Source organism: Balaenoptera borealis (assembly GCF_965194805.1).
Source record: "Balaenoptera borealis genome assembly, chromosome: 3".
Taxonomy (NCBI): Eukaryota; Metazoa; Chordata; class Mammalia; order Artiodactyla; family Balaenopteridae; genus Balaenoptera; species Balaenoptera borealis.
This window is the reverse complement of record NC_138866.1, coordinates 93,398,145-93,425,999: the sequence shown is the minus strand read 5'-3', so window position 1 is coordinate 93,425,999 and position 27,855 is coordinate 93,398,145. Positions and strand designations below refer to the sequence as shown.

Below are 27,855 nucleotides of genomic sequence, written 5' to 3'. Positions count from 1 at the left end.
ACTGGTCCTAGGGTTTTGGATACAACTCCTGTATGCAGCTGCGTCAGCACAGGGCAGCCTGCTGGGGCTGGCCATCTGCAGCTTGGTCTGTGGGTGCTGAGGTCAGCACAGGGAGAAGCCTTGGGGAGAGCCTGCTGACCACTGCTCTGTGGCAAGCACAGGCTGACGTCTGACAGAGGAGTCAAGGGCCCCAGATAGCCGGGGGGGGGGGGGGGGGGGTGATGCATTTTGGAGGAAAGCCAAAGAAAAGGAAAGCTGGAGGCTCCAAGGTCAATGCCCCAGGCTTTCAGAAGGAGGGGAAAGCAGGAGGCATTCCATTGCTGAAGCACTGGCATTTGCAGAGCTGCGAGAGAGCTTGGTGGCTGGAGGGAAATCAGTGTGAGAGAAGGAAAGCTGAGAATCCCTCCCACTGACATGGGCTCTCATCTCATGAATACCCAGTGTGGTTTTTCTTTTTTTTTTAATAGACTTAAAAACTCAGTTTCTGATTCAGAAGAGGTTATTATTAAATTGAGAATATAAAACAAATTAGCGGAATCATCTAGTCCAACTCCCTAATGTAACAGACGAAGATACCAGGAAGGTGAAGGCTTGGGCCCAGAGCACACAGTGAGCACCCTCGGGGGGCAGCAGCGGCGGGCCTGGGGGCTGGGCTCCTTCACCCCCTGCTGTGGGCTCAGTGGCGAGAGTCAGGACCAGGGGTTGGCTCTCGGTTTTCCCTGTATTGGGGGTTTTCCCCATACTTGGGGATCGACTCCATGGCCACAGCCCTGGCATCCTGACTCCCCAGGACAGCCATTATCAGCATCTTAGAGCGACTGCACCCAGTGACTTGATTTGAAACGGTGAAACTTTTTGGTGGTATTGTCTTATATTACCATGAAGTATAAAGAATTTTATTTGGAAGCTTTTACTGCCTTTGAGACAAGTATGAGGAAAGTTTAATTTAGAAAGGAAGCCTCAGAGAAAGACACATTTATGGGCAACTTCCAGAGAGGCAACTTTCCACAGCTACTCCCCTATTCAGAGTGGTTCCATCAGAGGAAGGCTCCCAGCAGAACTAAGGAGCCCAACCTCAGGGTACCTTGCAGGAGAGCAAGCTATCCGCCACCCCACCTCCCATCTGCAGACTGGGTCAGATACGACCGTGGCACCAGTGGATATCCAAACTGTGTCTTACTCACGTCTCAGATCTCAGATGCATGAACAACAAGAACAACAAAAAACAGTTACTATAGAATACAGGTAAGGGGTATTATAAGTGATATATTACATATGCCCCTTTCCTGTTTCACTCTCATACTGACTGAAATCCAAAAATGTCATTGTACAAAATTCTTACTTCACTAAAAAGAAATTAAGTAGAACATTGAGCAAGGCATACTGCTGGCTGCCAAATCATCTCCCATCCAGAAGTACCTTCTGGTTTCTTCTCCCTTATGTGTTTCAAGCTCCCTAGTACAGCTAACCATTTATCTTTTTTTTAAGCTAAACTGAGGGTTAACATATTATTGTATTAATCTAATTATAGCACCTTCCAAGAGCCTCAGTTCTTTAGGCTTAAATACCCACTGTCTCAGGCTATATTTTGTTTATTTTTTTCCAATATAGATTAGAGTTTGTTCCATTTTATTGCCTGCTTTTTTTTTAAACTTTTTAGGCTTTATATCTATCCAAAAATTGGAGAATTCCAAAGACTGACATTTTTATTGCATCAGTCTATTTACTAATTTCACGTATTACCAAGTTGGCATCCTCCCACGGCTCTGAATTCGGCATCCTGCTGGCATCCTTGTTATCAGTCTGGTGGCCTGAGCCTGAGTTTTTGAGCACCTGCCGTGGTGAACAGTTTGAGATCTGCCAACAGAGAGAGAGGATCACCCAGAGAGACAGACATGGCCTGTGCTATTCTGATCCCCAAAAGCCCCTGAGTTTTAAAATAGCTTGTAAGCATGAAGGGACATGAATGGGGAGGCTCCGGGGGTGGCAGGAGGGATGGACGCTGCTGCCATGGAGAGAGCATTCCTGATGGAATTGAGCACTCAGGGTGGGGTGGGGTGGGTGATGCATCTCGGCCCCCAGGTGATGCTGCTGCTTGTGGGGCACAGACAGACAGAGCCTGACTGGGCCAGGCAGGCAGCTCTGTGTGAAAGGCAAGGGACGGACCTCATGCTGAGTTCAGTACATTTGTTTTTTTTTTTTAGTGTGTTCGGTTCAGTCTACATTTTGTGAATACACACCTCATTCCAGTATGTATCCTGAACAGACAGACTGGGCCTCAAAGCCTGAGAAAATCATTCATTCAGTCGTTCATTTAACAGACATTTATTGGACTACTTCTACTTGGTGGACACTGCCCTAGTTGTGAGGGTTCACAAGTCCCCCGAGCATTGGTCCTGTGAGAACTCAGCACCAGCCACAGTGCAGCAGCATGGGGAAAGGACTGTGCTGGAGCTGGGTGCGAGAGCCACCGTCCCCGGGAAGAAGGATGTGAGGGATGGCCATGGGCTCACAGTGGGAGGAGGCCTTCAGCTGGAACAGACAAGCTGTGTCTGTGCTCCTTCTACCTCGGCAAGGGTCCATTGGATTCACCTGTGGGCATGAGAGGCCCCGCTGGTACTATTTGGCTCTCATCTGTCTGACTATCTTTAGCAAGTTGGGCTAGGGCACAGCCATCCTTGTGAAGGGGTGAGCCGCCCTTTGGCTTCTGATTTGAGTATGACTTCTGACTGACATGGACAAGCGGGCCTCTGGTGGGAGGGCTGGGATGGGGGTAGGTGGAACCAAGGGGTCTGTCTGTGGGGCTCCCTCTCAGCATCACCTGCCACCTCCTGGCTCAGGAAGGAGCATTAGGAGGGAATACTGCCATATGCCAAGAGACACCTTTGGACACCCTTTCCCCCTACATGCAGCCTGGTGCTGGGTTATCTGTTACTGTCCCCAGACCCTTTATAGCAAAAACTGGGAACAAATTAAAGTCTATCAGGAGAGGATTGGGAGAGGAAATGGGAGGATTGGGAGAGGAAATGGGAGAATTGGGAGAGGAAATTATATCATCAAGATGATGATATAATCCATTTATTGACAGAGGAAGATATCCGCAGAATGTTGACTGAAAATGCAGATTAGAAAATAGTGTTCATTGATCCCATGTTTGTGAATATTAAAGTGCATATGCCTGGGAGAGTGTTTGGAAGAATATATACATGCTAACCATGGTGCGTAGTGGGATCATGGGGTATTCATTTTTTTCCTTTAGCTTATCTGTCTTTTCTGACTGTTCTCAGTGCTCATGTATCATTTTTTATAATCAACTTATTAAAGAAAGAAAATATTTTGAGAAATAGCTCCTCAGTTTCCCCTCTTAAAATAAAACAAGGAGAATGGTATTAAAAATTATGCCAGTAGGGCTTCCCTGGTGGTGCAGTGGTTAAGAATCTGCCTGCCAATGCAGGGGACACAGGTTTGAGCCCTGGTCTGGGAAGATCCCACATGCTGCGGAGCAACTAAGCCTGTGCACCACAACTACTGAGCCTGCGCTCTAGAGCCTGTGAGCCACGACTACTGAGCCCACGTGCCACAACTACTGAAGCCCGTGCGCCTACAGCCTGTGCTCCACAACAAGAGAAGCCACCACGGTGAGAAGCCCGCGCACCGCCACGAAGGGTAGCCCCTGCTCGCCGCAACTAGAGAAAGGCTGCGCACAGCAACGAAGACCCAACGCAGCCAAAAATAAATAAATTTATTTTTTTAAAAATTATACCAGTAGATGGTGTTTATCTATTCCTGAGAGTGATATACCATTCAGAGTGACTACCTACTTTGTGGATGCTCTAGGGAAAGAAATAAAAATCTAAAGATTTTAGATTAAAATTTTAGATTTTAAGCTCTAAAGAGTGGCTACTTGGTGTCACAAGTGGCTTTGTGGACGCATTTTACTAAACTTTCATAAAGCTGTTAATCCTTGTCTAACACATACAGTCTCAGAGAACAGAAAAAGAAAAAGCAACCCAATCCATTTTATGAAGCTAGTTTACTCTGACATCAAAATCAGACAAGGACTGTACTAGGAGAAAGTTATAGACCAATCTCACCTTTGAGCATAGTTGCAAAATGCTGAATATGATATTTACTAATAGAATTCTTCAGTATGTTAAATACATGATCAAGTAGGGCTTATCCTGGGAATGCAATGATGATTTAAATGAAAAGTCTCTTAATAACTGGTTAAATTCACATATTAAGAGAGATAAACCATATAATCATCTCAGTAGGTACAAAGAAAGTGTCTGATAAAATTAGATACACATTTTTACCTTAAAACAAACAAAAGCCATAGCAAACTAGGAACATAAGGAAGATTCCTTAACTTAATAAGAGTATCCATCAAAAATCTACAGCAGACATTATATGTGGTGGGGAAATTTTAGAAGCAACCCTGTTTAAGTCAAGAACAAGACAGGGATCCCAAATAACACCCTTACTATTCAGCATTGTACTAGAGTTTCCCACCAGTGCAATAAGGCAAGAAAAAGAAGTGGGAGGTAGAAGGAAACAATCATTTTGTGCAGGCAGTGTAGTTGTCCACATTAAAAAACCCAAGCAAGTTAGAACTAATAACAGAACTCAGCAAAATTTTTCAATTGGAGATAAATATACAGGAATCAGTTGGGTTCCTATACATCATTAATAACCATTTAGAAACTATAAGAGAAAAAAATTACACTTAGAGTAGCAACCAAAACTATACGGTACCTAGAAGTAACAATAATGAAAGATGTGCAAGAGCTTTATGGGGATGACTATAAAACATTATTGAAGAACAGAGGAGATGTTCTGACTAAATGGAGAGATATATCATGTTAATGGATGGGAAGCTTACTATCATAAAGATACCAGCTTACCTCAGATTAATACAAGGTGTTCATGGCATTTGGTCAAATGACCCAAAAATTCAGTTGAACGAGTAAAGGCAAGAATAATCAAAACAATTTCTAAGAAGAATAAAATGGGGGGAACTTCTCTATGGCCAATCAAGACGTATTATGAGTTACAGTAATTAAGACAGTGTGGTGTTGGTACTGAAACAGACAAATTGATCAGTAGAATAGAGTAAAAAACTCAGACCCATGCAATAAGGGAACTTGTTAAGAAAAAGGTGGCCTAACAGATCAGTAGCAGAAGGATGAACTATTCAATACATTGAATAAATTATGAGGAGAAAAATGTACCTCCTACAACATCCCCAAATAATTTCCAGATGGATTAAAGACCTAAATGTGAAAAGCAAAACCTTAAAACTTTTGGGAAATATATGACTCGTTTATCAACTCATGGCAGGAAAGGATTTTTTTAACACAAAATATAAAAACCACTAACCATAAAGGGAAAGACTGATAAATTAGTTAAATTTAACTAGAGTAAAAATTTTAATTTCTATACAGTTAAAGACACCATAAATAAAGTTAAAAGGTAATGCTACAGACTGGGAGGAGATTTTTGCAAGTCATGTGATCAGCAAAGAATTAGAATCCATAATACATAAAAACTCCTACAAATTAACAAGAAAAAGACATACAATCCAATTAGGGGGGAAATGACTACAAGAATAAGCAATTCACAGATGAGAAAGACCTGACTGCTCAATATACACAAAAATATATTGAATCTCAGTAACAATCAGGAAAAGGCATATTGAAACAAGATACCATTTTGTACTTAGCAAATTGGCAAAAATTTTAAAGGTGGACTATCTGAAGTGTTGATGAGGAAGCAGATCCCCAGGAACTCACACACTGCTGCTGGGAGTGAAAATTAGTGCAATCTCGCTGGAAGCAATTGGCAGCTGTGCTACCGGACTCGGAAGTTGTGTTCTAGGTATAGAACCTGGGAGGCTATTGTGTGTGTGCACAAGGAGACATGACTGTGGACTTATCTGCTTGCAGAAAGTGGAAATAATGTAAATGTCCATCAATAGGAAACATGGATAAAGAATATATTCATATAAGCAATGAAATGACTAATTAGATAAATCTTGCAAGAAAGATGTTGAATGAAGAGATGCAGAAGGATCTGTGCAATGTGACACCTTTATCTGAAGTTTACAAACACTCTGAACAATATAATGCTGATGCATGCATACTCATGAGGCAAACATAAAAACATGGATGAGACAAAAAGACACCTCGACTTCTGAAGTGCAGTTAGATCTGAGGAGATAGAAGGGAAAGAAAGGGAGTTGAAAACAAAAGAAAGGGAATTGAAAACAAAGAGGGCTTCACCCCCGCCTCTGTCTTTGAGGGCAGAATATTAAGATTTGTTCTATCTGGGTGGTGGCCATACAAGTAGAGTTTGTTATATTATCTTCTGTTTTGTCTGTATATTTGAAATGCTTCATGGTTTTTTAAAACATTAATTCTTCCGAGGAAAAAACCAGCTCAATCTCCATCTTAAAATGGGCAATAATTCAAAAAATCATTTAAACTAATTGATGTTTATCACCTCATGAATGGCAGTTTAGTGTGGCAGGTTGAAGCACGGGACTCTGGGGCAGCCTGCCTGGGTCTGAATCGAACTCTGCCACTTCCTAAATGGTAGTTTTAAACAAGCTGCTTAATCTCCCCTTTGCGTGGTTTCCTTGGATGTAAATTGATGATGATGATGATGATGATGATGATGATGATGGTGGTGGCGATGGTGGTGGTAGTGATATTAGTACATGCATGTTAAGTTGTTGCAAGGATACAATGAGTTACTGTGCATAATGCACTATATACATAGACTCTATTTTTATTTTATTATGCCTGAGTATGACCTACTATTCAGAGAGGCACTAGTTTTTTTTAGATGCAAAAGAGAGTGGGGGAGGGGATGAATAAGCTTTGTTTAAAGAAATCATGTAAGTAGATGTTGTTTTTAGTGATGATTGCTCTTCTACTGCAGTGAGACAAAAATATCTCTCAGATCTCCAAAATTAACCTGTTGGGCTGGAGATGATTCACCCTGCCCACCCCCCCCAGTGACTTCACAAGTATCTGCTTCAGTTAGCTCTGGTAAGTAAAATTATCACTCATTCACTTTTCAGAGCTAGCTGTAAAATCAATATGTAAAACAGAACCACTACGCAACTCTGTTCAAATATATAGAATGCCCTCTAAAGATGAAAGCTACATCTACCTTCAAGTTTTGATGAATAGGTAGTATTGTTCTATCACATCATAAGACTGGCTTTTTTTGCATTTAAGAAAAAAATGATGAAATGTAAATCTTGTTGCTAGATAGGAATTTTAATTGAGGCATAATTAATGTCTCAAATAAGTGAGAAATCACAGTCATTAGGGAGCCAGGGACAATCTTCTAAAAGCAGATGCAGGAAGGCAAAGATTTCAGGCTTTGTCTAGATTTGATTTGGCCCAACTGCAGCTTTCTTACTTACTAGCCTCGTAGCTTTGAATGAATTACTTAAATCTGCTGTTCCTCAGTTTCCTTATCTATAAAATGGGACTTATTACAGTCTTTCTTTTGCAGGCCTCTTGTGAGGATCAAATACATAGTGTATACTACCTCAGGTACATAATCTGTGCTCAGTAGTTAACATTATCTCTGACATGATTATTAATTGAACTATGAATCCTTCAGTGCGAATGGATGGGTGGATTGGGGGCATCTACGACAAAATGAGATAATGAGCTGGAAGGTCTTACAGCTGACCCTGCCAACATTTCTTCACTTCACCTGAAACGATGTTATTTCAAGGCCCAGGAAATTTTTTTGAAATGAAAAAAAAGAGTCTTCATCTTGAAGGTCATCAAATGCTGGTTTTAAAGTGTAATTACTCAGTGCAAGGTGTCGCAATGATCTGAATCTGCTTTCCTATAAGAAGCACACTGTTTTGTCTACTATTGCTTTTGTATGTCCTTTCTCAGCACCCTAAAACATCCAGTATTAGCTAGGAAATTTCATCATGTCTGGTCCCCCCAAAACACTCAAATCCTCACTCCTGACTGCTGGATGAATGAATCTCTAGGACTGAGCAGCCACCCAGGGCAAAGCAAAACTCTGTGCCTGTTCCCAGGCCTGACCCAAAGGCAAGATTTCAGGGGCACCCGAGCCTGAGCTAGAGGCAGGACGACTGGCCACATGAAGGGAGATGCAAAGTGGTGAAGACTGGCTAATGCAACACCCCCTCCCCTGCATTTGGCTGTCTCTAGCAATTCAGTCCTTCCTCCTTCCACCCTCCACCCCAATCCTACTGTACCCAAGCCTGCCTCTCACTTCCTACCCTTATTTTAAAATAATCCATTTTCTTGGTGGGGAAGGAGGGGCGATTTGGTGGTGGGCCACGAAGGGGAGAGAGAAGCCCTAGGAGAACTACCGTGTGGTTCTGACTAACTTGATCCCCAGCAAGCTTTGAACAGAGAGTACACTTTAACCACTGAAGTAGGAATTTGCATTTTAAAGGAATAACCTGTTTATCCCTTGGGATCTTTTTTTTTTAACATCTTTAGTGGAGTATAATTGCTTTACAATGGTGTGTTAGTTTATACTGTATAACAAAGTGAATCAGCTATACATAAACATATATCCACATATCTCTTCCCTCTTGCGTCTCCCTCCCACCCTCCCTATCCCATCCCTCTAGGTGGTCACAAAGCACTGAGCTGATCTCCCTGTGCTACGTGGCTGCTTCCCACTAGCTATCTATTTTACATTTGGTAGTGTATATATGTCCATGCCACTCTCTCACTTCGTCCCAGCTTACCCTTCCCCCTCCCCGTGTCCTCAAGTCCATTCTCTACGTCTGCGTCTTTAATTGGCTAATTATTTAGGGAAACTAGGTCTTTTCACCATCAATTGCTTGATGGATAGAGACATGGTTTGAATGGGGAAATGGGGAGCTCAGGGTAGAACATGTTGAGTTGGAGGTGCCTACTGTACAGGCTCATGTGCCCATCTCCACCTAGATGCCCCCCCCGGAACCCTTCGAAATCAGCGTGCTCAGGACTGAAGTCATCTTCCCCACACACGCTCCCAGATGCCTGTTTCAGTTGGTGCTGCCTAATGTTCCCCACCCCACATCTCCCAAGCTAGAAGAAGCACTCAGTATCACCCCGACACATCCCTCTCCCCCAAAGTCACACAGTCTGTTCCTTATTGCCTCTCCCCATCACCCACAGGACAAGCTAAGATCAAAATCACAATATGTCTGTCTTGCTAATTGCTGTGGCTTCCTACTGCCTTGGGGAATATCTCGAGGCAAGTAAAAGTGTGTGAAATCCATATTTCAAATCATCTTATTAGAATTTTTGAAATTTTTATAGCCCATTTCTTGTCTGATCTGACTAGATCATTACTTTTACCTTATAATTTGGCTGCGGAAAAGCTCTTACGATGAGGAGGATAATCGTCAGCTCTGCCATTTTCTTGCCATTCACTTGTGCTGGCATGATTAGTGTATTGTCTTCAGGCCTCAGTTTTGTTTCTTGCAGGAATCTTTTGAAATCATTGGTCCATTTCATAAGGGTTAGTTTAGTTAGAACTAAATAATATAATCAGTGAGTCTATTTAACCAAGCACACGCAAACATATGCCAAAAAAAATCAAAACTGCTGAAAAGCAACAAACAAATGAGAGAGACACACTAAAATACTCTCCCACCCCCGGGAAGCAGGGGGACCTTCCCCTCTTTCCTTAGAACGCCACACACCAGTAGGTCCCAAGGTTAGCCTGAATGTTAAATATTAGTAAAGCTTAACCCATCTCATTAGAAAACAAGGAAACAGAAATAAAGGTTCTAATGTTTTCATTTTGCACACCCCCTCAGGGTGCCTGGTGGAAGCTGCTGCCCTTCAAGTCACGGTGACCCACTCACAGGACCCACAAGCTGCTTGCTTCTTATTGCAGGCAGTGGAAATCTGGGGACCTCAGGTCTTCTCAGCAGCAGGGGTGAGCCCAGGGGACATGTCCTCAAGGCTCTCTTGGAGGGTGGGGAAGAGACCAAACCTAAGAAGGCCTCAAGGGTGTGCTGGATTAACCCCCAGTCAGAAAAGTCTATTTCCTATCCCTCCTAGGTCATCTAAGTTTTACTGTGATGCCTTTTAAATTATCCCAAAATACCTTTCTTAAGCCTAGAAAATGCCATCTCATTCAAGTATGAAAGGGATTAGACCTAACAGGCATTTTTCATGAGCTGCCGAGCTTTGATCATTTTCTGTGGGGGGAGGGAAGGATCAAGATTTTGCTTGTCTCTAACTCAAAGATCCTACCATCCCTTGACCATTTCACTTCATTGTACCTCCTCCAGTGCCATCTTTCTTCTTTAATATTCCGGCAGTATACAAACCACAGTCTTATATATACAAGGGAAGGAAAATATTTTCCAGTTTGACTCCACTGGAGATGCAACACCTCAATTAGTCTTTCTGGAAACTGTAACAGTGTTAGGTTTGCATTTCAAAAAACTACTTAAGGTTCCTTAATAGTTTTGTCCCCATAGCTACATAGGGACCTAGAACTTAAGCAGAGGCAATGTCTTCTCTAGAAGGTGTTGTATCGTTGTCATGGATATCCCATCCTGCAGACCACCTCACCCCCAGAGCCAACCCCTTCCTTATCATTTATCCAGAGAACAGACAAGGAAGCAGGAAGGGAGGGGGGAGGGTGTTACTCTCCCCCGACTCCTGGTCCCTTATTGGCTGTGAAGGATGGAGCTTAAGGGACATGACTGGCCCAATCAGCTTTTCTGGGTGCATGTGCAGGTGAGCAGAAGGATAGGTGCTCATTGTGAAAGTTCACATTCAAAGTAGTTTGTAAAGCTGCTCCGTCTCAAGGAAGCTTGTTTGAACTTTATTTCCAACGGTTAAATGTAAGTGATTTGAGTGCCAGAAACTTGGACTACCATAAATCACCCTCTGCCCAGGTCTTCCCCTCCCCGTGCCCCGGAGACTCCCCTCCCACCTTCCTTGTACTCTGGACCTTCGACTTTGACAGATGATGCTTATTAAGCACCACAGATTGTTTTTCTCAGAGTACCATCTCCACCCCTAACTTCTACTTAACATTTTTAGCTCTCTTCCTTGCCATTATCCTAAGCTGTTTACAGAAGTGAAGTGATACTGTGTGAGTGCTGGCTATTACAGATAACTTTATAATTTTGAAACAGCTATCCATCCTCATATACAAGTTTTCTGCACACTCCTTAACCAGAGGTAGAGAAGTTACCAAGTCCTGAGAGTAAGGAGAGAAGAGCTGAGTCTGTCCCCTAGCCCCTCTCTGCCACAACCCATCCTGGCTTGACGCTCAGAGCTCTTCTCTGGGCTGTAACTGACAGCTGAGAGCCTATCATCTTTCATAACCATCATTTATTTTTCCCAGAATGTATTACCTTGCCTTTACCATGCTGAAGTTCATCTGCCTCTTTTCTGCCTACTCACCCTTGGCTTGGTAAGATCTTCCTGCTGTTTATCACCACCAGCTTGGCATTTCACCAGCCGGAAGAGCTTAGTGTTTTCTAGAAACGTGGAAACATCACTTGTGCTACGGCTGAACATCATTTATAGAAGCATCAGCTCAGACTAGCCCCAGCACTTTTCCATGCAGTGAAGGGCCCACTTAAATTATCTTTTGCTTTCTCTCTTCAAACTATTCACTCCCATTGTCACGCCATTTTCCCAACATAGTTCTGGTACTTTTTCTTTCCTTGTAATGTTCCAAGGGTGCTTAGTCTCACAGCACTGACTCCATAATCCTTTCATCTGAGCTCCTCCATCAGACTTGGTTTAAGGAAGCCCCTGTTTTTTCCTACAAGGATGAACTTTGCAGCTTCCTCAGTCTCGTCTCCTTGTGCTAGTTAGGTGAGCTGCATAATAATAGCTGCATAATCACATTTTTATTTCCATTCTCAGAGATTCTCAGCTACTGTAAACAATCCCTTACTTTTCATGGGTGGGAAATGGGAACTTTTGTTCAAAAATGGTTAAGAGAATCATCGCTGGCTAAAAGAGCCTTCTTAAGACTTGTATGCAAGAAAAAGAGAATAGTTTTTGCCACGACCTATCCTAGATCTTCTCGGTGTTTCCCACAAACAAACATGTGCATGCCACTTAGGCCTGTATCCCCAGGTATCCCAACTGCACTCCTGACTTTGGCTTCCAAAGCTCACACTCTTCCTCTCAGCCCGTAGTGTTTCTCCCTGATGGGTCACCAACATGGTCCCTCTGCAAAAGGTGGAGACAGAAGGATGGATGGAAGGAAACAAGCCCAAGATTTCCATGTACAAAAAGTCTGCCCCACCCAGCTCTCCCTCAGTGCGCACACTCTCCCTTAAATCGTGTGTGCGTGTTGGAAACAGTACTGGCTCTCCAGCCCTAGCCCTGGGAGTTGTCAGAGTTGACCAGATTGGTGTCTTGATGTTATTTCATCAAATAAATAACAAAACTTCACAGGTATCTTTACTACAGGACTTCTCAGAGCCTTTAATAAGCTACCTGGTATGGCGCATCATGAAAAGCCAGCCACAATGTGTAGTCATCTACAAACTCATTTAGCTCATCACAAAACCTTCTCCCCTGGAACATCTGATGGGACTAGTATTCTGTAAGATACACGTTGGGGCATGCCGTGATCAGTGGGTCCTACCTTCAGCATGTCAGAATCATGCTGAATGTTAGGGAGCTTGTGATTACTGGCCCTACTCCTAAAGATTTTAATACTGACAGTCTGGAGTAAGTATGGGAATCTACTTGCTTGTTGTTTTTTATTAAAGCTTCCCTTATAATTTGATGATCTGTAATTCCTCTGCTCTAGCCTCTTGATTGTTAGGCTTCAGAGATTTGATACCTGTGACCCTCCTGAGCCCTCACCATAGAAGCTTGTACCTCAAGTCCCTTTGTAGGTAAATAACATGTTCTTTTACAAGAGAAATAGCTGAGAACATATGAGGGAAACCACCCAAGGTCTTTGTGATTTGGGGAAAATTGCTGGCCTGTTTCGATAACTTTAGAAACCACTTCCTGACATCGTAGCCATCCCCACCTATCCACATTCAAGTCCACCTTCAGAGCCCATAGAGCTTCCCCCAGCTGTTCTCACTCATGCCAATTTGGGCTGTTTCACATGTTTAAGTGTTTTGTTTCATTTGTCTATATCTCGCCTCCCTGCAGGACCATATTCAGAGTAGGACCCAATTAAATATTGGGGGGAGGGGGGAGGACGTCCCCCATAGCACTTCTTACAAAGTTGAACAAATAGTAAATGCTCAATAATTGCAGAGCAACCAAGGGACAAAAGAAACCTTGGCCCAAAAGAGAAAAAAAAAAAAAAAAGGTCAAGATTGACTCTAGAATTAAAAAGTAGAGAAGGGTGGTAAGTGCGGCAACAAGAGTATACAGCTTACCCTGCTGAGATGATAGGATCTTCAATATTAGGTATGTATCATCTTCCTCTCTCTGGAATTTTTCCTTTGTTACTTCCCTGGTTCTTCATTTTTTAGGTCAATGATATATGCATCACTAGCAGCTCAGGAATAGGGTGACCAACTTGTCCCAGTTTGCCTGGACTTTTCCAATTTTAGCCCTGAAAGTCCACCATGCAGGAAACCCCTCAATCCTGGCAAATCAGGGCAGTTGGTCACTCTACTCAAAAAACACCGTTTTCTGGGACTTCCCTGACGGTCCAGTGGTTAAGACTCCGTGCTTCCACTGCAGGGGGCACAGGTTCAATCCCTGGTTGGGGAACTAAGATCCCGCACGCCTTGCAGTGCGCCAAAAAACAAAAAAACAACAACAAATAGAGTTTCCTGACCAGATAAAATTGGGAAATGCTTTACCACACTCTACTCACCTGAACTAGTTTCCTCGAGCTACTGTAACAAATTACCACAAACTCAGTGATTTAAAACAACGTAAATTTATCATCTCACAGCTTTGGAGATCAGAAATCCTAAATGAGTTACACAGGTCTGAAAATCATTGTTGTCAGCAGGACTGCATTTTTTCTGGAGGCTCTAGGGGGTAATCTGTTCCCTTGCCTTTTTCAGCTTCTAGAGGCTGCCTACATTCCTTGGCTGGTGGTTCCCTCCTCCATCTTTGAAGCCAGCTATTTTACATCCCTTCGATCCTCTCCTCCCATCACCACATCTCCTTTTCTGACTCTCTCTCCCTCTTTCACTGATAAAGACCCCTGTGATTGCATCGGGCTCACTGGCTAATCCAGGGTGATTTCTCCATCCCTAAATCCTTAACTTAGTCATGTCTGCAAAGTCTCTTTTACCAGATAAGATAACACACTAACACACGCACAGGTTCCAGGACTAGGATGTGGACATCTTTGGGGGCCATGATTCTGCCTACCATACCCACCCCTCTCTGACAGTTGATAAAACACCCTAATCAATTAAAGAAATATTTTTAAAGTCTTACAAGATTCTGTTTAATGTTGCTTAACCCAGTGTTTTCCAAACTTATTTGATCAAGAAAGTTTATTCAGAGAGTACTATGAGAAGTGAAATGAGTCGGTCAGGGAAAGACAAATACCATATGATATCACTCATATGTGTAATCTAAAACATACAACAACAAACTAGTGAATATAACAAAAAAGAAGCAGAATCACAGATATAGAAAACAGACTAATGGTTACCAGTGGGGAGAGGGAAGAGGGGAGGGGCAAGATAGGGGTAGGGAATTCAGAGGTACAAACTATTATGCATAGAATAAGCTACAAGGATATATTGTACAACATGGGGAATATAGCCAATATTTTATAATTATAAATGGAGTATAACCTTTAAAAAAAAAAAAAAACCTCTTTACTCCCCTCCCCCACCCCCACCCCCCAAAGAACACCACTTAACATCTCATGGAATGCTGCTGCTCTTACGGAAGAGCAGGACTCAAACTGGTGTGTGCACCACGGAGAGACCAGAGACTTTCCATGCGATGAGCAGATGAGAGTTTTGGGGGAATTGATTTATAAATCCAATTCCTCTTTCTCACTGCAATACTCTTTTCTTATATTTATTTATTTTATTTATTTTTTTTGGCTGTGTTGGGTCTTCGTTGCTGCGTGTGGGCTTTCTCTAGTTGTGGCGAGCAGGGGCTACTCTTCGTTGCGGTGCGAGGGCTTCTCATTGCGGTGGCTTCTCTTGTTGTGGGGCACACGATCTAGGCACGCAGGCTTCAGTAGTTGTGGCACACGGGCTTAGTTGCTCCGTGGCATGTGGGATCTTCCCGGACCAGGACTTGAAGCTGTGTCCCCTGCATTGGCAGGCAGATTCTTAACCACTGCGCCACCAAGGAAGCTGAAATACTCTTTTCTAAATTCATCTGTCAGAGCAACAATCTGAGGTCAAAGGGTGGTGAATCTTCCTTCTTTCCACCGTTTCAGTCATGGGGTTCCCACCCATAATGAATCTTACTGGGACAAATACATTTTCCTGGGTTGCAAAACCTGGTCAAACAAAGGGATGATGTGAAGCTTTGGTGTTGGTGATGCCTCTCTTAATCAAAGCACCATAACCTGCCCCATCTCATTTGGAGGTGCATTTCCAATGAAACTTTATTTTTTATGTTTAGTATTTATCAAAAGTTTAATACTTGTACCCAAAATAATTAGAATGATAACTCACTCCAGAAGGAATTTTTTTAAGGATTGGAGATTTTGATCACTGGAATCATCTTTTAATTTAAATTTCAATATGTATGGATCCTTTGGTTATAGAGAATTATGACGGGTTGATCAAATAAAACATTTTCAAGCATAAAAACAGATATTAAGTTAAAGTTTCTGGATGTCATAGAATAGAGATACAATTTCAAGGAGAAAAAAGAATAATGTAGCAAGTGTGATTTTTTTTTAACATCTTTATTGGAGTATAATTGCTTTACAATGGTGTGTTAGTTTCTGCTGTATAACAAAGTGAATCAGCTATACATATACATATATCCCCATATCCCCTCCCTCTTGAGTCTCCCTCCCACCCTCCCTATCCCACCCCTCTAGATGGACACAAAGCACTGAGCTGATCTCCCTGTGCTATGTGGCTGCTTCCCACTAGCTATCTATTTACATTTGGTAGTGTATATATGTCCATGCCACTCTCTCACTTCGTCCCAGCTTACCCTTACCCGTCCCCATGTCCTCAAGTCCATTCTCTACATCTGCGTCTTTATTCCTGTCCTGCCCCTAGGTTCTTCAGAACCTTTTGTTTTTTAGATGCCATATATATGTGTTAGCATACGGTATTTGTTTTTATCTTTCTGACTTACTTCACTCTGTATGAGTCTCTAGGTCCATCCACCTCACTACAAATAACTCAATTTTGTTTCCTTTTATGGCTGAGTAATATTCCATTGTATATATGTGCCACATCTTCTTTATCCATTCATCTTTCAATGGACACTTAGGTTGCTTCCATGTCCTGGCTATTGTAAATAGAGCTGCAATGAACATTGTGGTACATGACTCTTTTTTTTTTTTTTTTTAACATCTTTATTGCAGTATAATTGCTTTACAATGGTGTGTTAGTTTCTGCTTTATAACAAAGTAAATCAGCTATACATATACATATATCCCCATATCTCCTCCCTCTTGCATCTCCCTCCCTCCCACCCTCCACATCCCACCCCTCTAGGTGGTCACAAAGCACCGAGATGATCTCCCTGTGCTATGCAGCTGCTTCCCACTAGCTATCGGTTTTACATTTGGCAGTGTATATATGTACATACCACTCTCTCACTTCTTCCCAGCTTACCCTTCCCCCTCCCCATGTCCTCAAGTCCATTCTCTAGTAGGTCTGCGTCTTTATTCCCATCCTGCCCCTAGGTTCTTCATGACCTTTTTTTTTTTTTAGATTCCATACAATGTGTTAGCATACTGTATTAGTTTTTCTCTTTCTGACTTACTTCACTCTGTATGACAGTCTCTAGGTCCATCCACCTCACTACAAATAACTCAATTTTGTTCCTTTTATGGCTGAGTAATATTCCATTGTATAGATGTGCCACATCTTCTTTATCCATTCATCTGTCGATGGACACTTAGGTTGCTTCCATGTCCTGGCTATTGTAAATAGAGCTGCAATGAACATTGTGGTACATGACTCTTTTTGAATTATGGTTTTCTCAGGGTATATGCCCAATAGTGGGATTGCTGGGTCATATGGTAGTTCTATTTTTAGTTTTTTAAGGAACCTCCATACTGTTCTCCATAGTGGCTGTATCAATTTACATTCCCATCAACAGTGCAAGAGGGTTCCTTTTCTCCACACCCTCTCCAGCATTTATTGTTTGTAGATTTTTCGATGATGGCCATTCTGACCGGTGTGAGGTGATACCTCATTGTAGTTTTGATTTGCATTTCTCTAATGATTAGTGATGTTGAGCATCCTTTCATGTGTTTGTTGGCAATCTGTGTATCTTCTTTGGAGAAATATCGATTTAGGTCTTCTGCCCATTTTTGGATCGGGTTGTTTGTTTTTTTGACATTGAGCTGAATGAGCTGTTTATAGATTTTGGAGATTAATCCTTTGTCAGTTGCTTCGTTTGCAAAATTTTCTCCCATTCTGAGGGTTGTCTTTTTGTCTTGTTTATGGCGGCAGCTCTAATTTTTAAAGGAGAGCTTGCTCCTGTCATTTTAAAATGGACAATAATGGATGTTGTATCACTGTGGTATGTGGTATGTACACTGGACACTTTTAAAAGAATAATTTAACACATTGATTTTAAAGTATCAATATTTATAATATCTAGACATTTAATCTACTTAGAAATTCTAACTATTTAACCATAAGGTGAAAAATACTTGCTGTCAAGTTAAAAAATATGCAAGGAGGTACTAGCTTTTCAAAATTCTTATGGGGCTGTAAGAGCAAAAGGTGTGATGACCACTGCTCTGGAGAAAACTTTTGGGAATGCTGGTGGTGAAAAGAGCAGGGTTTGGAATCTGGCTAGCAGGGAAGCCTTGGTTAAAAACACCAGCTTCACCCAGCTCTTAGGGTTAAAGCCATGAAGTGCCTGGCACAGAGCCAGTGCTTCCTCATTCAACAACAGCTGCCATGGGCCACCAATGCACTGGGCTTGGGACGTCCAGTGGGGCTTGGACACATATCCCTGCTCCCACAGAGCTTACATTCCAGTGGACACACAGTTGATGCGTTGCTTCTGTGTAAATGCATGTGTGCTGCATTTCCAGAGAACCTCTTCAAATACCTTCTTCTCAAGCAGTTTTTAGGAGTTGTGTCTACAAAGAAATGACTCATTTTTTGATATTCCAGAACAGATCCATCTAGATTCCATTGTTCCCATCAAAATAATCACCTAAGGAGGCATACACTTATTTTGGTGACAGAGCCAAAGCTCAAAGTCTTTAAGTTTCTCCTGTGGAACTGATTTCAAAGCATACAGCACAATCTTTTAAACATCCTTAATGCTGGTAAATATTTGTTTGGGGAAGAGGAATTTGATGTTTTTGGAACAAAGGTTATTTACACAAAGGTCTGGGTGACCATGGTAGATGATCAGACCGGGCAGTAATATTATTTGTCTCAAACTCTGGAAGGGCATAAATCTCACCATAAGGAAAAGTCAAGAATTACTGTTTATTCCCTTCACACTGAAGCTGAAGGGAAAATCCTGGCTGTATCAGGGTCACTTGCTCCGAAGTTGCTTAAAGAGTCTATGGTCTCAGACTTTTAGGAGAGAGCTTCCTGGGGCTGTGGGAGACCCGTGGTGCCTGCTGCTTTAGTTCTGCTGATCCCACTTTAGTGACCCCACTCCAGGCCGTGACCCTGCGGCTTACAGCTGGAAGAGGTCCGTGAGCAGAAGTAGCTGTCCTGGAAAGACCCAGGGCCTAGGGAGCAAGGCTGGGCTGGGAGGGAGAGAGTCAGTCCATGAGGGGATATGCGGGTGGAGGAAGTGCTGGGTCGTATGTCTGGATTGTGTTTAAGTGTTTACTGAGTCCGTGTCTGCAAGACCTAAGCACCAGGGATTAATGGCATTCCACTGAGGGGATGGGTCTGAGGTGGGCAGAGGGGGTGGGATATGAGTTGGGGAGGGGCCAGACAGGATTGCAAAAGCTAGTATGTGGGGCTTCCCTGGTGGCGCAGTGGTTGAGAGTCTGCCTGCCAACGCAGGGGACACAGGTTCCAGCCCTGGTCTGGGAAGATCCCACATGCTGCGGAGCAACTAGGCCCGTGAGCCACAATTACTGAGCCTGCGCGTCTGGAGCCTGTGCTCCGCAACAAGAGAGGCCGCGATAATGAGAGGCCCGCGCACCACGATGAAGAGTGGCCCCCACTTGCCGCAACTAGAGAAAGCCCTCGCACAGAAACGAAGACCCAACACAGCCATAAATAAATAAATAAATAAATAAATAAACCCAAAGTTTAAAAAAAAAAAAAAAAGAAGCTAGTATGTGTGGCCACCTGTCTGTCAATGCTTCCTGTCACTTCCATGTAGCCACAGAGCACTGGACTAAAACGCTAGGGATCCTAGAGCCATCAGTTCTCAAAGGAAAATTTATTCTTCTGCAGTACTACTCTGGCATTTAACTTAACAAACACCATTCCATCCCTGTGCCCAGAACTGAGTTAGGTGCTGTAGGAGATGTTGTCTCTGTCCTCCAGCGACTTGAATGTCCTTGGGAAGATAAGAACGATGCACACACGTACTGCTGACTGTCAAGTATCAGTTCCAGCTAACTGGTGACTTCATGGAGTATTCGATCCAATCTAAGACACCATCGATTATAAGATGCCTTTTATGCTCTTAAGAAAGAAGAAAATGCTGCCAATTAGACTGCAAATGATTGCTTTCTTATTGCTTAGAATTTTTATTTTATACTTATTGAAAGATCCCTTTTAGACTTACTTGTACACAGTGTTATTGCTTTTAACATATATTGTTATCATTCGTTCATAGAGTGGAAAGTAACGGGGAAATAAAGTGGCTTTGGTTTTTCTAAGCTTCCTCACATTCAGGGTACTTCTGTACTCAGCTGAAGCATCTTTGCTTGGAATTGTTTATGTCTGTGTTTCCCACAAAATGTGGTTCTGTGTGCCATCGAGAACATTGGTGAGCAACATTTCTTACAAGAGTACTCATGACTTTTATTCCAAATCTGTCTCCTATTGTGTAAACTGATGTACACATAGGTAATGCAACCACAGCACAACTACCACCTGGCAACAGTGACTATAAGACACATCCCAATTTCCAAGATATCAAACATGAAAAAAAATACATCTTAGACTCAATGAAATATGAATTCTGAGACTCAGTCAAAAAATACTACCATGATCAACCACCCAGGTCTGTCCTAAGAATAGGGCTGGCATTGGTGCTACATTCTTATCATTAAGCAATAATTTCCTCCTGTAAATTTGCAAAACTGAATAGTTTCCTGTGCAATAATCATTGGAGGGAGTTCTTTGTGAGCAAATAGAGTCAAGGAGGCTTTTTGCATGAACTAAGTCAAAAGTGTGAGATTTGGCCCGGACACGAGGAGACCACGTCTAGAGAGGAAAGAGCGCAATTTAAAAGGTTCAAGAGGGTAAACAAGCATGTCATGTGGCGAGCACAGTGGAGTAACCAGGCTGGGGTGGGGTTTCATAAAAGAGTCGTGGGGTATGAAGGCATGAATTTTTGCTGTAAGAACATAAGTTCAAGTTAGTATGTTTCACTGGTAGAAACATAATAAACAGTTCTAGTATTTCTATAACTTTTATTTCTTTTCTTACCATAGGTCCTGATGTTTTTAGTTCAAAGAACCTTGCCCTTCAAGCCCAGAAGAAGATTTTGAGCAAAATAGCCAGTAAAACTGTGGCCAACATGCTGATTGATGACACCAGCAGCGAGATCTTTGATGAGCTCTACAAAGTCACCAAAGAGCACACACACAACAAGAAGGAAGCCCACAAGATCATGAAAGACTTAATCAAGGTGGCGATCAAAATTGGGATCCTCTACCGGAACAACCAGTTCAGCCAGGAGGAAGCTGTTATTGTGGAGAAGCTCAGGAAGAAACTGAACCAGACCGCCATGACAATCGTCAGCTTCTATGAGGTAGAATACACCTTCGATAGAAATGTGCTCTCCAAGCTCCTACATGAGTGCAAGGACCTGGTGCATGAACTGGTACAGCGACACCTGACACCCAGGACCCACGGGCGCATCAACCATGTCTTCAACCACTTTGCCGATATGGAGTTCCTCTCCACCCTTTATAGCCTGGATGGAGACTGTAGGCCCAACCTCAAGAGGATTTGTGAGGGAATCAATAAATTGCTAGATGAGAAAGTCCTCTGAATGCCTTCCCTCCTCCTGGACTTGGCTGCGTTCATGTTACAGCACCCAGCGTGTTCCAGGTGAGAATCAGGAAAACAAGAAGAAACCCTTGTCAAAGATGCCCATGTTCTGTCCTGTTCATCCCTCTGATGTTGATGCTAGATTGAGCTCAGGTGTGTTTATCACCTAAGCTCTCTGCTGAGGTCTGTACTTCAATCTCCTTTGTTTGCAAGCCCAAAGGACATCTCATCTATTCTAAGCAGAAAAGCTGCTCTGCTCATCTAGGTGGGCCCAGTTCATCTTGTGGAGTGGAAGGAGCCCTGGACCAGGGGTCAGAGGACATGGGTTTGGTTCCCAGCTCCATCAGTTACAATTTTGTCCTCTGGATCCTGGAACCATCATGCCCACCTGCCTACCTCCCAGGGCTGCTGTGAGGATCAAATGAGATTATGTTCATGCTTTTAAAAACTCTAATAAAAGGTCTTACTAGTTTCTCTTTGGCATGTGGCAGGGATCAACCTGGATCTAGACTATTAAGCAGCAGAGAAAAGAACAATAGTTTCTAATGGGCTGGGTTTGCAATTTGTCTCTAGATGTGCTGTTTCAAACAAAATAAAAATGAATCCAAAGGTGTGAAAAAGTATAGCTGCAAATTGGAAAAATGTTTTTCAAGAGCTGTGTTTTTTAGGTCTTAGATGTGCAGGTTTATGGTCCTGCAGAGGGAAACCTTCTGGGGGCAGAGGGGGAGAGTGGAGAGAGAGTTTCCCACCCATCATGCAGAAGCAGAGAAGAACTGTGCTCCCCCTGCCCCTGCAGGACTGGCCTCTCCCCATCTGAGGGGCACCATCTGGGAGGCACGGGGAAGGTTTATGCTGGCATGCGCAGGAGAGCTGGGCAGAATGAAGCCCTATCCGTCTTTCTTGGTCTTTCACAGTCATTCTGTGCTGTTTTCTCTGGTTTGTTAATAAATTGAAATTACCCTTCAAATAAGAAGTTTTGGAGTTGTGATTCAAAAATCAAATTCCTTGGAGTTAGATACAGTGTTAGGAATAATGGGATTAAAAGGAAGAAGACAATGAAGAGTAAGAGCTTTGCACTTAGACCCTAAGGGAAAGTAGCCCTTGGGGGAGCACGTATAGGATGGAGCCTGTGCCCCTGGTTAGTGGGGAGCTAGTTCATGGACACTGTGACCGCCTTCTCTGAATGTCTCAAAGCCTCGCTTTCACACAAAATATTTAATGCCTTATAATGTTGTCTGGAGGACACCACCTTAAGAGACTTGCCCTTCCAGCATCACCTCCTGTCCTGTTATGCTTCTCCTGTATCTGATGATAATGCAAAAATACTATATTAGCTCAGCCCCATGGTTCATCCCACCCCATGGCCTCTCTCTAGCAGGAGCATCAAGAGATGGTTTGTGGGAGGGTGTGAAAAGTTGGCCACTGAACCTGCTGTGGCCATTCAGCCCCAACTGGCTCCCATGTCAACATCAGTATAAAGTATCCTGTTAAGTTCTTCAGCCACCAGTATTCAAAATTACTTCACAGGAAGGATGTCCAGTGGGGAATAGGGAATAGTTAAGTCAGCCCCTGTCTCCATGTTTGACAAACATGGCCCAGCCCCTTCTCACAGTCCCGGGGACGGAACAGTGATGCCCTGTGCACATCTGGGCTGGGGAGGTTGTTGGTCATTTAGGCAGCGCCTGTGGAAGCTACGGGCGACAGGCTCCTACCTGCCCACCTGCCACCAGGCAGCAAGCAGCCCAGCCGTAGCCGAATTTTCACATACAGAGTCCTCCTCAATGCCTGTGTTGGTGTACTTGTCTGATGAAGGACCGCTTTCTAGTATGATGGATGGTTCTAGAAGCAGGTTCTTTTTTCACTAAGTAGGTGGACCTACCCAGAGAACTCAGCCCTGCCAAAGGAATGGGTGGAACTGTCTCCTGTCCATCTGAGACACAGCAGGGAAGAAGGCAGGATCCCCAGCCAAAGAGGATTGCGGGTTCTCCCCTCTCCACAGGTCACAGCACAGTGGGAGGTTCTGAGCCTCGAGCCGCTGAAGGAATGGGGTGCAATGACGGTGTGGACCAAAACGATCTACCACCTTAGGCTTCCCCACTGAGGCAGCCAAAGGGCGCTCTACCACGAGGCCAGCGGGGTGTGTCTCCATTGTATCAACAGTAGCGAAGGGAACCTGGGTTACCCAGGCACAATTAACCCACCACGCCTCTAAAAAGTCAACACCTATCCCGTGTATGCCTTTCAAATATACCGCTGGCATGTAAATTCAAGTGATGACTGAGTTTCATGGGCCAACAGAAAAGCTTACAAATTTCAAATATTTTACATAACAATCTAGTGGCCAAGGAATCTCATTATTGGTTTATCCTGAAGACTCTAACCACATCACTTAGTGCCCCTAAAAAGCTGTTTTGGTTGAAAACAATGTGACAGATGCCAGCAGATGCTTATAAAAATAAGACTCTGTGATGTACGTTTGTGCTTAGAACTCTGTACTACATTTTCGATAGTGAAAACCCACAAAAGCAAAGTTACAATATCTACATGTAGGTGGCACCTTAAAGAAACCGATTTCAAAAGAAGCAACAGTACTAAAACACTCACTTGCTCAAGCCCCACGCAAACTTCAGAGAGCAATACCTGGCTCAGCAAGCCAAGGGCAGAGACAGGACCCACTCTTTAAGGGTTGGGGGCGTGGCAGGAGCAATTTCATCTGGAAACATCACTGAGTCTTCCACCATCCCTGAGCACTCAGCTCTGTCCCCAGGGGAGGACACCAGGGACTTGTGCTGAAGTTTCCACCCATCCCTGGTTGTGTCCTTCTTCGTGTGTTTGAACCCTACAGAATCACATTCCCTGCTGGCTGTGCCTGCCACGTGTCTGTTATCACTCTTCTTCCCTGTGTTTGCATTTGTGAGTCCTGACACCCTCAGCAACTCCAGGTCTCTGCTCAGTGACAAATCCAAATGAAAAGACTTCGCCATCTGTACTTCTCCTCCAAACTCCCATCTCACCCATCTGTACAGTTTTCAGAAGCAAATCAGTACATTCATTGGCTGCTCCAATGAACTTCTTGTAACCATTTATATAAAAAAAGAAAGGAGCTCAAATCAGGCCTACGCACCCTCTGCCCCAATATTTTGGGGGCTTTTTAAAAAAATTCAACATGGTCCCAGATGTCAAGAGCAAAACCAATCAGTGAAAATTCTAGATCAGCCAACTCTGGCTGCGAAGACACTGCATTAGCAGGAACTGTCCAGGAATGGAATGGGATGTTGACAATAGAGTCATGAATCAGATCCTTTGAAGAAAGGGTTTCCAAGGCCCTCCCAACTCAGAACTGTGTGGTCAGTGGGTTTCCTTTGTTTAGTGTGATCCTGCTATAGGGCCACAGCTCAAACCAGGCCACCTCTTGCTCTTTCCTTAGAGGGAGGCCTTGCTTGATAGGGGAAAGACTCTTCTACAATCCTGTTCCTCAAAATGGCATCTGGAAATCCCTGAAAGTTCTGGGGGAGCAGGGGTGAGCTGGAGTGGGTTAAAGTCCATGAGTTCTAAAAGGAGTTTTTAAATTTTTGTTTCATTCTGACAACTTTAAAAAAAAAAAAAATCAATATCAGGGACTTCCCTTGTAGTCCAGCAGTTAAGACTCTGCGCTCCCAATGCAGGGGGCCCGGGTTCGATCCCTGGTCAGGGAAATAGACCCCGCATGCCGCTATTAAAGATCCCGCACACTGCAACAAAGATCCTGCACGCAGCAAAGAAGATCGCGCGTGCCGCAACTAAGACCCGGCGCAACCAAATAAATAAATATTTTTTTTAAAATATCAAAATCAGCCTCAGTACCTTCTGAGTCACATACGGATGACTACCTTATAGCCACGTGGTGCCATCTGTCTTCAGGGTCCGAGTTTCTCTTTGTGTTTACACTGTTGTTCATGCTGATTGATCAAGAAAAGAAAAGAATTTAACTTAATGCGTTTCTCTAACTAGGCCTGGGCATCCCCTAGGGGTCTGCAGGCATAGCTTGGGCGTCCATGAGTTCTTCATTTTGAGAAATGTTGCTACAACATATGAAAGTATAGACTTGCAGAGAATGAATGAGTGTCACCCTGCCCTTGACGGTGACTCATTTTTTGGGGCTCAAAGGTTGAGGGGTGAACCTGTGTCTGGGGGACACATAGGCCTTCTACAGAAAGAGGTGGGATCCCACATGTCCTGCCTTCCCTTTGAAAACTGGCCAGAAAAAGCTACCATAAGTAATCAAAGAATTGACCAACCCATCCTGGCAATTCTGATAATAAATCTCAAAGCACAAGAGAGGCCATCACTGGACACACCAGGCACTACTCCTCCCAAGGAAGGGAAGAGTGGAGAAAACTTGCAAAACCTCCTTGTGAAGAAAAGTCACCTGCACCTGCTCATACTCTCCCAATCCAGCAGCACCTGTTGGAGTGCAGAGGTCCAGGCGTCAGTTGTGTGGTCCCAGGATCCCAGGAGCTTATTTCTTGTCTGAACGTAAGGCACGTGACACTCAGAATTCCTCCCAGTGTCAGAAGAAGGAGTGGTCAGCCAGAGCAAGCTCTCTTTCACACCTTACCTCCAGCACTGGTATATTCTCATTATATTGGTATAGTGGTATATTCATATATTCCTCAGTGACACTACTAACCTGTCCTTTCCCTACCTTGTCCTTTCTTTGCTGAGCTGGGGCAGGTCTCTACAGAGGAGAGCTCTGGCCACTCACCCAGGAAGCTGGAGCTTGGGCAGCCAGGGTCCCCCAGGCTGTGGTATAGAGCTCCTCTTGCTGACTCTAAGGCCTTTCTGGACCAGCTCCTGGGACAAGGGAGTCTGGGGTTTGGCTCCGCCTTAAGGAGGAGCTGGGTGGGAGCCAGAGCTTGGCACAGAGCGAGTGCAGAGGCTAGCAAGGAAGCCGCAATTAGCCTACTTTATGGAGGGAGAGAGCACTCTTCCAGCCTCTGTCACTTGTGAAGGAAGAGCTTGTGGGCTGGTCCCTGGGGGGTAAGTGGGGTCCTTCCAACTGTCAGAGCAGCAGCTTCCCTGCTGAGAGAGTCATACTTCCTCAGTGATAGGATGGGGCTACCCCTGCTCTGTGATTCAGAAACAGTTACAACTTGATTTTAGAAACAGGATGTTGAGTTTGGGTTTGGGGAGACCAGGGAGATGAGTATTTTGGGTTTTATTTTCTTTTCAGCTTTCATAGGCAGCAGAAGGTATAGAATATGAAACAAGCCATGAGTCAGGAGGTTTAGTCTCAGCTTGCCCAATACCTGGTGATTTCCTTATATCAATACTTCATTTCTCTGGGCCTGTTTCCTCAACTGTAAAAACAGAGAGTTGCACAAGGTCTCTAAGAATCCTTCCAGTTCCAAAATTTCACATTCCGAGCATCATAAGAGGGAAGAAGCTCTGCGCATTTCTATATTGTATGTTTCTTAGAAGTGAAGCTATTCATTATTCAAATGAAGCAATACTTCCAAATGGACTGAGAAATGACACCTCAATGATTCCCTTCAAGATCTTTGAGTACAGAAAGTAAAAACAAAAACAAAAACAGACAATCAAAAAACCAAGGAATAAACCTAACCAAGGAGGCAAAAGACCTATATGCTGAAAACTATAAAACACTGATAAAGAAAATTCAAGACAACTAACACAATATTGTAAATCAACTACACTCCAATAAAAATTTAAAAAAGAAAGAGGGTCTTCCCTGGTGGCGTGGTGGTTGTGAATCCGCCCGCCAATTCAGGGGACATGGGTTCCATCCCTCGTCCGGGAAGATCCCACATGCCGTGGAGCAACTAAGCCCGTGAGCCACAACTACTGAGCCTGTGCTCTAGAGCCCATGAGCCACAACTACTGAGCCCGTGTGCCACAACTACTGAAGGCCACGTGTCTAGAGCCTGTGCTCCACAACGAGAGAAGCCACTGCAATGAGAAGCCCACGCACCGCAACAAAGAGTAGTCCCCGTTTGCCACAACTAGAGAAAGCCCACACGCAGCAATGAAGACCCAACACAGCCAAAAATAAATAAATAAAATAAATAAATTTATATTAAAAAAAAGTAAACCAAGAAATAAAAAAAAATTAACTAAAAAAAAGAAAGAAAATTGAAGACAATTCAAAGAAATGGAAAGATATTCCATGCTCTTGGATTGGAAGAATTAATATTGTTTAAATGGCCATACTACCAAAAGCAATCTACAGAGTTAATGCAATCCCTATCAAAATACCCATAACATTTTTCACAGAACTAGAATAAATAATCCTGAAATTTATATAGAACCACAAAGGCCCAGAATTGCCAAAGCAATCCTGAGGAAAAAGAACAAAGCTGGAGGCCAACCCCTTCCAGACATCAGACTATACTACAAAGCTACAGTAATCAAAACAGTGTGGTACTGGCACAAAAACAGACACACAGTTCAATGGAATAAAATAGAGAACCCAGAAATAAACCCACATACCTACGGTCAATTAATCTACAACAAAGGAGAGAAGAATATACAATGGAGAAAAGACAGTCTCTTCA

General features: G+C 43.4%; 2 protein-coding genes across 5 annotated transcripts in view; one reads left to right on the top strand and one right to left on the bottom strand.

Annotated features, from left to right (window-relative positions):
• The window catches only part of TNFAIP8L3 (TNF alpha induced protein 8 like 3), a 40,513-nt gene extending 17,870 nt beyond the window's left edge, over positions 1–22,643 (top strand). Inside the window, exon 2 of the mRNA XM_082387981.1 lies at positions 20,740–22,643. Coding sequence (XP_082244107.1) covers positions 20,740–21,302 — 563 coding nt within the window. The 3' untranslated portion in view covers positions 21,303–22,643. The remainder of the gene's footprint in view (positions 1–20,739) is intronic.
• AP4E1 (adaptor related protein complex 4 subunit epsilon 1) overlaps positions 1–27,855 on the bottom strand; it is a 151,374-nt gene that overhangs the window by 34,188 nt on the left and 89,331 nt on the right. The window contains exon 23 of one of the 4 annotated variants that reach the window (XM_082387906.1): positions 25,105–25,239. The exons of 2 other annotated variants lie outside the window; for them this stretch is intronic. In XM_082387906.1, coding sequence (XP_082244032.1) covers positions 25,198–25,239 — 42 coding nt within the window. In that variant the 3' untranslated portion in view covers positions 25,105–25,197. Of the gene's footprint in view, positions 1–25,104; positions 25,240–27,855 lie in introns of those variants that run through there. One more of the 4 variants, XM_082387904.1, reaches the window with a different exon arrangement.